At 39.1% G+C, this 11,990-nt stretch overlaps 1 protein-coding gene across 1 annotated transcript in view; it reads left to right on the top strand.

The window, feature by feature from the left end:
• Positions 1-6,211: 6,211 nt before the first annotated feature.
• CNTN6 (contactin 6) overlaps positions 6,212-11,990 on the top strand; it is a 93,523-nt gene continuing 87,744 nt past the window's right edge. The window contains exon 1 of the mRNA XM_010573181.1: positions 6,212-6,330. Coding sequence (XP_010571483.1) covers positions 6,263-6,330 — 68 coding nt within the window. The 5' untranslated portion in view covers positions 6,212-6,262. The remainder of the gene's footprint in view (positions 6,331-11,990) is intronic.

The following is an 11,990-nucleotide window of genomic DNA, read 5'->3' as shown; positions in this document are numbered from 1 at the left end:
CATCTCTTCTAATCTCCCTTTCTCTGTATACGTCTCCTGCTTCATGCTCTGATTGAGAAGGGAACGTCATTGAGACAGAGAGGAGGGAAGCCTGCCTCCCATTGCCTGTACTACTGACAAGTTGTTTTTACAGAATGCTTTCATATCCCTTTCCTGCTTCTGCTTTTCCTATCTTCTCTTTTCAGCGTTAATATCTGATTCCTTGAACTGATGTGTGTTACTTTATGCTTTCCTGTTAGCAAACAGGGTCTCATCCTTTACCTCTCGTTTTGCATCTGTCATGCTCCTTTTAAAGTCCTTGAGCTATCTGGTCCAGGCTTTTGATGAGGAAAATAATCATTCCGTTCTGCTCCTGACAAGATTCAATCAAAAGCCCTAATGTTATTTGCAGGGAAAGACTCCACATTTAAAAATCTGTGGGTCCTATAAATTCCCCCTCTTCCAATTAAAACTTACCAATGTCTTCAGCTGTGAAGAAAATTAAACAGATTTTGAAGTTACTTGGGATTTTTCCTATTTTTTCTACCCATGCTGTCATTACAAGGGGGAAGTCTCTAACTCACCTGTCCCATCTTTTTTGCTAGAACTGACAGGCGTTTTACTATCAAGCTGATTTAAAAGAGGCCTCTTAATCAGGTGTCATCTTTGGCCCATAAAGTCATATTAATGTTTTGGATCAGATATGAGGCTCCATCTAAGGCACATTAAGAAAGATTCATTAGAAACTTACTACCCCTGGAATTTACAGCCTTCCTGGAACTTAATAGCCTGGATAAATTCCTCCTTATCTGGTTTGCTTATGTGAATTATAGCAGTTTTGCATTTAAAAGGTTTTTAGAGTATAGGTTTTACCATCATTCTGGCTTCTTTATTCTTATGATCTTCAGTAAGGATACACACATAGGCTACATACATACCTGCCTCGGCAGCAGCGTGACCTCTCCATGCCTACTGCCCGAGTCCAAGCAAGGAAAGAACTGCCCTAGTCCATCACTTATTTGGGATTCTTCAATGCAGGACCTCTAGCTCCTTGTTCTACAGCTTCATGAAGGACTCCTAATCTCTGAGCAGCTCCACAAAACATCGTGGCAACAGAAATAATCAAGGAAGCTGCAAATACTGCAGAGTCTGGAGCTCTCAGACCAACAGAACTGTACATTTCTGGTCCCCAAGCAATGAATCCTCTCGAGTTTGCCTGCTCAGAGCTGATTCACATAGGCAAACATAAAGCCTTATGTGGTCTTTCTCTGCAAACAGAGCATGATGTTTCTAGGACACCTTCAGTTTCACCAGACAGAATTTATCTGATATTACTGATCTGTTTTGAGTAACAGTAATTATGACTCCACTTTGCAAAAAAAGTCATAATAGAAAGGAAAATCTGTGGTAGGAAAGGGATAAAAAAAAAAAAAGTCAGCTGGTTTGCAATATTGGCCTACTAATTTATCTATACATATGCTATAGGCTGGGTCTTGGCCAGCCTAAATTGCTCTCAGGTTGTATGACTTGGCCAGCCTAAATTGCTCTCAGGCTGTATTGCCTAGCATTTCCAGTTGAGCAGATACCTCATAAGGAGCTAAATATGAAGCCAGCCAGAGTCAGACAACAGGAAAGAAGAGGGAGAAGGATTTGGCTGGAAATTAAGTTGATTAAGTGTGGGCTCCAGATTTGTGTTTCGTTCTCCTTGTCTGGATGAGACAGTGTATAAGCATTTAAATATTTATTGTGACTAACCAAAACCTCTTTGACTACATCTGACATGAAAATCATAGCTCAATATAAGTAACCATTGCCCATAAAGCAATGAGAGGAAAGCACTGTGATATCCTCTGCTGATACATAATTATGAAGAAAATAGGCTTCCTCCTCTTCCGTTGGCACTGTGTTAATCTCTATATTGGCTGAAGACAGTATCACATAACGAATAAAGGAATGTTGATTCATTTCATACTTTAGATTTTAATTCAGACTAGCATAATTATGGTCTTTATGGAGATCAAACTGATTTGGTATCATAAAGAAATACATTTTAACTTCTTATAAAACATTTCATAACAAGAGTTTATATTTGCTTTCAAGCACCATGCTGAGGATTCACACACAAGTTTCATGTATGAAAATGATACATTTAATCAAATCTTCATATTCCAATAGATTAAAAAAATCTTAATTATTTAAATCTTAACAAAAGTAAAGAGTCCTACAAAGATTCATTTGTCTCATGTATCTCTGGAGAAATCATGGTGACTGGGATTGAATCTGGAGAATGGGGGAGAAATATATGGCCATTCTCTATATGAAATGCAGAAGGATGCATCAGGAAATTAGAAGTGACCAGCCTGACCTTTTCTATAAATAAGAGATGGACTCACAGTACACCATTGGCTCTGAAAGTGCACATCATTTCTCAGAGATTTGGTGTTATTCTCTGTTGCAGATCAGGCAGCAAGAAAAGGATATTAAAGAGAAAACAAAATGACAGCAGGAAACCACCTTTACTAAAATTCATGAACAATATTTTTGTGATAGGGACTGCAATGTGTCTACTGTAAAGGAGCTGTTAAGATGCATGTGAACTATTGTGTCCTTATTCACCACGATAAGGGTCTGTTATATTAAGGACACTGAAAGGGGATACAAGAACTAAGATGTTCAAAAGTCTGCAAATGACAAATGAGTCTAAATTCCATTTAGAACTCATCATGGGAATTTAAATCCAGATTTACCAAAATATTTACATTTTTATCAGCTAACCCAGGGATTTTCATGTACATCAGGTAGCTCACCACTGTTAATTTCAGGCCCACCCAGCTACATTGATTTAAAAAATGGAGCAATGATCCCTAGGTCATTTTGGTGCTTTAGAAAAGCTTTTCACTGGCAGTTCTGGGAAGGTAACGAGAATGACTAATAGGCTAAGTAAATTAACCCAGAAGGGAAGAAAATTCCTACCAAAGAAAAGACAAGTCAAGGGATCAATTGTAGAAACAGTGAAAAAAGAAGTCTTAAAATTTGTCAAGGGATTAAAAATAGAAGAGTAGCAGGAAAAGAAACAAAGATTATTTAACTATATCCAGCCACCATCTCTGAGAGACATTCTGTCTTGCCTTGCATGGTTTGCTGAACAAACTGTCTTCTCCCCTACTCCCCACAACAAGAAAGACTACCATGAGAAATAGAAATAGTTCTGGTTTACTTTACAATCATTTGATTCTGAAAGTATGAAATAAAGGAAAAATAATTTGGGGTCTTCAGTCAATATTGGGAGATGTGTAACCTTTCTGATCAGAAAGGTGGAACTGTAAGATATGAGTTACTCATTTTTCCTACAGCACCTTGCTCTATGACTAAAGAACCCTGGCAGAACCACAATATAAAGAATAAAAAAAATAAATTAATTTAAGCTCTAGGCAGAAGTAAGGGCTGAAATGCAGGCTTATCTTTAGGTATTTGAATAACCCCACCAAAAGCAAACATCAAGGCCCTATCATGTCTTGAATGTAGTTGAGCAACAGCTTCTTTCATTGGGTTTGCTTCATAATTTCTGAGATTTTCACCTGTGTCCACTAGTTATGGATAAGTCATGAAATATTTGGAGTCTACTCTAAGTTCGCTTATAGTCTGCAAAGTTTAACAGAATGAAAAAGTTATGGAAATTGATAGGTTTTATGTGATTTACTGCATTTTATGGTCTGTTATGTCACTTGTAACATCACATAAAATGTTCAGCCAAGTTTAATATTTTGTCTTCAAACCACTAGCTCATCTCAGCTGTTTTACTAGCCTGACTTACTTTATATCCTAAACTGAGAGGATGTATTTTTTCTTTCTAGTATGCCCACGCTACCTCCTTTATAACATGAGATATTCTTAAAATGAGATGTGTCTACCCAAATAGCTATTGTGGTATAAAACAAATCAATCTTTTTTGACTGCTACTTTGAATTTTACTCCAATTCTCTTGAAGGCTATTTCTCACAGGTACTGCTCATGAACACACTCACAGCTGGGCTGACTTTCTCAGTTTCTGAAGGATATACAGTGTAAATCGGGCTAACAGACCCATAGGAATGGGCATCTTGATTAAGATATGTAGAAAACATTGTGATTATCAGATGCCATCCTTAATAAGGCTTCTGGTCAAAAAAGCTTAAGTATAAAACATTTTCATTTGTTCATTGCTCTCTAGAGTTTTGCCAGATGTTCTTTGCTTTAGATCCACTGAAGTAGAAAAGTCTGACTACATTCATCAGTACCAAACAATTTTACTCCTAGCAAGATGGGGTTGTTAACTTTTCTGGTTTAGTTAAAAGTATTTCAGATATAAAATAAAGATTAAAAATCAATGATATTTTAAAAAATTAAATATTATCTTGTCATTACTTCCGATAAAAATTATTCATACAATTCCAGGATTAGGACTCTCAGAAAAATAGCAAGTGTCACAAAAAGATGAAAGCTGACAACAATGCTGATCTGGCTTTTTTAACATTCAGAGGAAACAGACTGAAGTGGTTGAAAAGTATGAAGGGAGATGAATATGTAGACAGCTGGTACCAGATACAGATGATCTGATTTTTGACATGCACCCTGTGTGGTTGCTTATAGCCCTGCAGAAGGCACTTGGGTTGACAGGGTGCCAGCAGCCGGGGCTGACCTGGCTGGGACGAAGCTTGGGGAACTGCCTGGGGGTGCATGCTGAGTTAATGCGTCAGGACAGCAGATCGTCTTTGGGGATGCAGGAGGAGACTCTGCTGGTGTCAGTAGAGGAAGACCTATCTGTAGCAGCTGAGAAAATCTCTAAGGAATTACAGAGCTATAGAGCAAGAGGATTGCACTTGGCAACTGGGGGACTGAAGCAATGACACAAGGTGCGGTGAAGCCTTTGGGAAATAGGTTGTACCTTCCCTCTCTCGTTACCAACAAGCAGATAAAATAAGTGAATAAAATCAGACATGATTACTGCCCACATTTACGTTGCTTCCAGAATACAACTGTAGAGCAACCAGGTTTTGGGGTTAATACCTCTTCTTCCCAGCTGTGCAACTGTACTGCAAACTTTCTTGGACTCATGTAAGACATCTGAGAACTGGAGAATGGTCCAGCTGCTAAGCTTTATTCAAGGATCTGGGATCATTTATTTGTTCTATCACTAGTATTCTGTTATAGCTTTGAAAAAATCATTTAATGTCCATGAAAGTTCTCCTTGCAGGAACCTCTGAGATGTTGAGGAAGCAAATGGGTCTCACACCAGCCCACATGTCTGTTGTCCCCTTGTGTTTACATGCTGTAATTAGACTCTGTCGGTCACCAGATACAGGATACAGGATACAGATTCTAGTTAAAATGATGAATAAATAACCTTTGTTTAATGCTACTTCTGTTTTAAAAGGGCCCAAATGGGGGGGGGGGGGGGGGGGGGACCCAAAAAAAAAAAAAAAAAAAAAAAAACAAAAAAAAAAACAAAACCCTGAAACCAGGCCCGCTAAAGTTTACAAAAGTAATATATCAAAGGATGTGAAGGGTTAGCAGAGAAGAAAATGACTGATTCCCTTAGACTGTGATGTGACCTTCTGGAGCCCATCACCAGAGAGGCCAAATGGCAGACGAAAAGAAAGCCCAGGACCACTGCCCCACCATGATGTACCTCTCAATCTAGAAGCTATCTGCAGGTCTGCTTGAGGTCCTCACTCTTCCTCTCCCACGGTATGCACTCTCATGGACCATAGCGAAATGTCTGCCTTGACAGAGTTTGGCCGCAGTCAGTGAGCTGCCTGTCTTTCAAAGGGTGACGTGAGGCTGACGCATCCACTTCACCAGGTGAGCAGGGAGGTAGAAGCACCAAACACAGAAAGCTACATTCTCATCCTTTTCTGCTTCCAGCTGTGATCTAAAGCACAAGTATGAGGTAGATGGGAGAGATTTAATAAATGGCCATATAGCTTCCATAGGAAATATGCAAAGAAGCTAGTCTTCACTGTCACTTGCAAAATAAATCACCAGCACCTGGGATATGCGATTTTATTATCAATCAGGCTTGAAATATTTCCTCCTTAATAGCCAAATGTCTGGAGGTGGATTCTCTGCTGAATATAATAGCAGACCTTAACTTCTGACCGAAAGCAAAGGACACCAAAGGACACTCTTATGTGTAAGGACACGCTAAAGATGTCTAATCTTAAATTATTGTTTGTCTTTCACAGGGGAAGAAACCCTTCATGGTCCTGTTTTTATCCAAGAGCCATATGATATCACTTACTCCATGGGCTCAGAAAATCCAGAAATCCTACTGAACTGTACAGCTAAAGGATATCCACTCCCATACTACAGGTGAAGTAAATTTTGGAAAAGTATTGTCTCACTCTAAATCTTTTAACTGTGTTTTAATCAGTAGTACACCGTCATACATTCCTCAAAATGTGTTGAGCACTCACAGTGAGAATATACATAGGTATAGTAAATTTGAGGAATGAAGGAAAAACATTTTTGCTAGTCTACTCTTAAGAAAATTAACATAGGAAAAGAAAGCACATCATTGAAAATTGTCCCCGAAGTATTTTAAAACATACAAAATTACTTCTGAATCAAGAGAACAGCTGTGAAAAATAGAAAAATGGAAATGCTGCACATTTGTATTTGATAAAACTTTCTGTACATCAATAAATGCTTGGCAAGCAAAAAAGCAACATCCTTGCCCATTTCTAATTCTAACATTTCATGTGTATAGTTATAGTGTTTATTTAGAGAAACAGCAAGGCACAGCTCTGATACCTAGCTTACAATACTCTGTAGACTCACTTAATAGAACCTTGGTACATAGGCTTGTTTGTTTATTCAGTAACTATGGACTCATCTTTTAAAACAAAGATTGTTGCACCAAGGATCTGGAAACCTGAGTCTAATAAGAGGAAAAGCTGGAAATCTGGAAAAAAATGACAGTGTGCTTTATTCAGAAAAGAATGGGGAAAATAATGGTCTGGGAAAAGGAAAAAAAAAAAAAGAAGTCATTCATGCAAGACTTGAAAGAAAATTATGTCCTACCAAATACTTAGACAGTACTTATTCAATAGCTTTTAATTGCTCACACAATAGTTTCCTCTGTAAAGTACTACTACTAGTTATCAACTTGGCTTTTGTAACTTCATGTATTAATTTGTTTCCAAATATTGTGCTAGTAAAGGAATACTTTTCTCCTTTTCACAGTATAACTTCTCTTCCTATCAGCAGAAATCCTCACCTATTTCCCATTCCATTTGTTCTTCATGTTTTCAACATGAATATCTACTGGTTCACATCATGAATTTCAAGTCTTTCCAGTTCATCCATTCATCTGCTTCATATCCATGCAGCTTCCTCAGATACCTATAAAAATTATTGACACTTGTATTCCAACCATGGTGTCCTCACATGCACAAATAGTAGAGACAGCAGGTTTCATTAGGTAGGAGAGCTATGAAGTCTCCTCCAATCATATATCTGATATTCTTATTTTCTCTTTCACTTTTTTCCCACCCATCCATTAATTAGAGTCATTATGTAATTTGCACTATAAGGACATTTTGCAAACCTTCCATTACTCTAGTAAGATGAGATCAACATCTGGGGATTGATCCTGAACCATCTAGGTCAATTAGAAGTTATCAGGCTATCACTGCTGCTATTACAACTTGGGAGCTTTTCACCATGACTTGAAGGGAATGGGAAGTCTTCAGCACTTTTCTTTGATTTCACTAGAACTAACACCAGTTTTGTCAGATAAGGATTAAGCCCATATATTTAAAGTTCCAACAATTTTAGACAAGTCAAGCACAGTATGAAATTTTAATTGTATCCTTTGTTGACTGATGGAAAAGAACAGCAAGGACTACTGCAAGGTTTTTCTTTGATTCAGAAATACAGAACCAGTACAACAGGAATAAAGTTATATACAAGCTAATTTGCCATTTTACGTAAATAAATGTGCTGATTAATACCTTTTCTTTAAAGAAACAATGCTTAGCATTTCCTAAAAGTTTTATTTTATTATATACTATATTAGTCTCATAGACACGTCGAATATAGTAGTAACTTTTTGCAACTTCATTTCAAAATCCCATGTGTCTAACCACCACAATGCAAGAATTCTAGAATTAAAGTAGGCATAAGGGCTAAGTAATAAAAAATGAGAGACATTGATTTCCTGTTGGACACTGTTGGAAGTAACAGAGAACATAGATCTGATCACAATGGAAACAAAAATATGGATAGAAGTATCCCTAAAATCAGGACGTGTTAGGAAATCTATATAGGTGTCCTGATAAATACCATTTTATCTATTATGCCTTTTTCTATAAAGTCAAAACTGTTTTTAATATCAGGTACATTATTTCAACTATTTCCCTGTGTGATGTTGGTGGTAAATAAACATAACCTTTCAAATTAGATTTACAATTTTTTGCACTTAAGCTTTTCTGTTACAGTTGATTGAGGGATTATCATCAACTAAAGGAACAAATTTTACTTCTTTTTCTGCTTACAGCCAATCCATGAACGTACCACAGTTCCACAGTTTTCTTCCATTAAGTCATTCCGTTCAGTACAGCTAGCCTTCCACAACACTGAAACAAACAAACAAACAAACAGACAGAAAGAAGTCACCTAGACCTGCCAAGCAAGTGTTTTCTGCAGTATGTTGACATTTCCTGTTTGGTCTCAGGTGCTTAGTTCTAGCTCTTTTTCTGAATTTACATTCAGTATCCAGAGTAATCACATAATCTAGCGTTTTCATGCAAGTTTGAAATTGAGGATTTTTTTTCCCTCAGTAACCTTCACAGGGAGCAGTCAATTGAAAAAATAAGAAATCCAAGGGCAGCATAAGCATTATTCATTATAACAATATTTTAATATTTCAGCATAATTTAGAATGATGCAGTAAAATAAGATCAAGAGATTCAAATTCAATCCAAATCAAAGTACCACAGAAGATAGCTGTAACAGACAAATAAAAGTGGGGGGAACAGAAGTACAAAGTCTATAATGATTGCAAATGACATAAAATATGTTTATAATCATAGCATAAAATCGTATAATGATTCCCAGTAACCCCCAAAATATATTTATCTTACACCCTGCAAAAACAAACGACAACCCTGCTGTAGCATACTTGTTCACTAAAATGCTGTCCCTTGACTCATTGCAGATTCTGCTTCAAAAGTGGAGTAGAATTAAAATTGCCTTCAATCTCTGTTGTCTTGTACACTGTCAATAGTTTTCAAACTTTCTATTTTCTTCCTCTATGGAAATACTGCATACTAGGTGGTTTTGCAAGGGTTTTTTTCCCAGTTACAAGAAAATCTCAGGTGACTTGGAAGGATGTTTCCGTGTGAATACAAATAAACTAAGAAACATAGAACAAAATAGAAAAAAAAAATACGTACTTTTATTATAGCTGTACACTGAAAAGATAATTCATTAAATCATGTATGCATATATCCACATAGAAAATAGTTCAAATTAGGGAAAGATGTATATAAAAGTAAGAGCTTCTAGCTATGGTAACTTTGGTACAAAATCATGATGCAGCCATGCGTGCTTTGTAAAACTTCCAGGATTTTACTTGTAGAGCTGGAAAAAGCTCTTTCAGCAGGAAATCCTAATAGCTCTAAATGTATCTTTTTTTAAAGGCAAGCAAAACAGATTAATGAAATATTGCATTTGAATTTATCCAAAATATTTGCAAATTGACTAAGTGGAGTCTTTTACTAATTCCTTAATTGCTTCAAGATTCATACATTGATAGTTTCACTGAAATTGATACACCTTCACATTTCATTTCCAGAAAAAAGTCACATCTTCTGAAAGAAAATGTTTCCTTTTCCTAAATAGTTTCTATGCAACAATACTCTTTTCCAGATTCATTAATCATAGAAATGGGACTCATTTAGTTATAGCTACTTAGACATTGCATAGCACTGTACAGTATCCTTACAGATGTGATCAGAAATTTCCTGGTTAAATATCCACTTACCAGAAACCATAATCTTGTCTCAAAAGTTAAAATTTTCCCTACCAAAATATCAAGGATTGTAGGTGACCAAACAGCAGCTTTATCTCCTTGAAACTTACGGGACCTCATGGGATCCATTCAAGAGTACTGAGGGAACTGGCAGAGGTCCTTGCCAAGCCACTCTCCATCATCTATCAGCGATCCTGGTCAACAGGGGAGGTCCCAGAGGACTGGAGGCTTGCCAATGGGACTCCCATTTATAAGAAGGGTCGGAGGGAGGATCCGGCAAACTACAGGCCTGTCAGCCTGACCTCGGTACCAGGGAAGATTATGGAACAGTTTGTCTTGAGAGCACTCACATGGCAAGTCCAGGATAAGCAGGGGATCAGGCCCAGTCAGCATGGGTTTATGAAAGGCAGGTCCTGCTTGACCAACCTGATCTCTTTCTATGACCAGACGACCCACCTAGTGGATGAGGCAAAGGCTGTGGATGTTATCTGCCTCGACTTCAGCAAGGCCTTTGACACTGTCTCTCATGGCATACTCCTTGAGAACCTGGCATCTCGTGGCCTGGATAAGTGCACCCTTCACTGGGTGAAGAACTGGCTGGATGGCCAAGCCCAGAGGGTAGTGGTGAATGAGGTGAAATCCAGTTGGCGGCAGGTCACAAGTGGTGTTCCCCAGGGCTTGGTGTTGGGCCCCGTTCTTTTTAATATCTTTATCGATGATTTGGACGAGGGGATCGAGTGCACCCTCAGCAAGTTTGCAGACGACACCAAGTTGGGAGGCAGGGTCGATCTGCTTGAGGGTAGGGAGGCTCTACAGAGAGATCTGGACAGGCTGGGTCGATGGGTTGAGGCCAACTGTATGAAGTTCAACGAGGCCGAGTGCCGGGCCCTGGGTCCTGCACTTCAGTCACGGCAACCCCAGGCAGCGCTACGGGCTTAGGGAAGAGTGGCTGGAAAGCTGCCCGACAGAGAAAGACCTGGGGGTGCTTGTTGACAGCCGGCTGAATATGAGCCAGCAGTGTGGTCAGGTGGCCCAGAAGGCCAACGGCATCCTGGCCTGTATCAGAAATAGTGTGGCCAGCAGGAGCAGGGAGGTGGTTGCTCCCCTGTACTCGGCGCTGGCGAGGCCGCACCTCGAGTTCTGTGTTCAGTTTTGGGCCCCTCACCACAGGAAAGACACTGAGGTGCTGGAGTGTGTCCAGAGAAGGGCAACCAAGTCATTGAGGGGCCTGGAGCACAAGTCTTATGAGGAGCGGCTCAGGGAACTGGGGCTGTTTAGTCTAGAAAAGAGGAGGCTGAGGGGAGACATTATCGCTCTCTACAACTGCCTGAAAGGGGGTTGTACTGAGGTGGGTGTTGGTCTCTTCTGTCAGGTGGCTGGAGATAGGACGAGAGGAAATGGCCTCAAGTTGAGGCAAGGGAGATTTAGGTTAGATATTAGGAAAAATTTTTTTACTGAGAGGGTTGTCAGACACTGGAATAGGCTGCTCAGGGAAGTGGTTGAGTCACCATCCCTGGAGATATTCAAAAAGCGAGTAGACGGGGTACTCCAGAACATGGTTTAGTGGGCATGGTTGATGGTTGGACTTGATGATCTTGAAGGTCTTTTCCAACCTAAATGATTCTATGATTCTAAACCAACTCCTCCTCTGAGGATCATTATGAGCCTGTGTGCGTCTTGGATTGCAAGTCAGATACCTCGCACTTGTATTTTTCCTATAAAGTGGCAGCTCTGGGCTGAGGAGTCCATCTCCTCAGCTCTGCTGGATTTCCTTGCACATGGGTTGGCACGTAGGGAGAGGTGTCAGGGTTGCCGTGTCAGTGGGTACGTGGCCCAGAAGAAATTCTGCTCAGAGAGGATAAGGGAAGTGTAAACACCAGAGAAACCTGTGGGTATGCAGCTTAACAGTCAACTTGAGTATAAAGAAACATTGACATTTCTCAAACAAGTCCTAAGAATATTTGTATTCTGCAAGGATCTCTAATATTTCACCATT

The sequence above is a fragment of the Haliaeetus leucocephalus genome, unplaced genomic scaffold (assembly GCF_000737465.1).
Source record: "Haliaeetus leucocephalus isolate CR32 unplaced genomic scaffold, Haliaeetus_leucocephalus-4.0 Scaffold2, whole genome shotgun sequence".
NCBI lineage: Eukaryota > Metazoa > Chordata > Aves > Accipitriformes > Accipitridae > Haliaeetus > Haliaeetus leucocephalus.
This window is presented reverse-complemented; position numbering and strand designations above follow the sequence as displayed.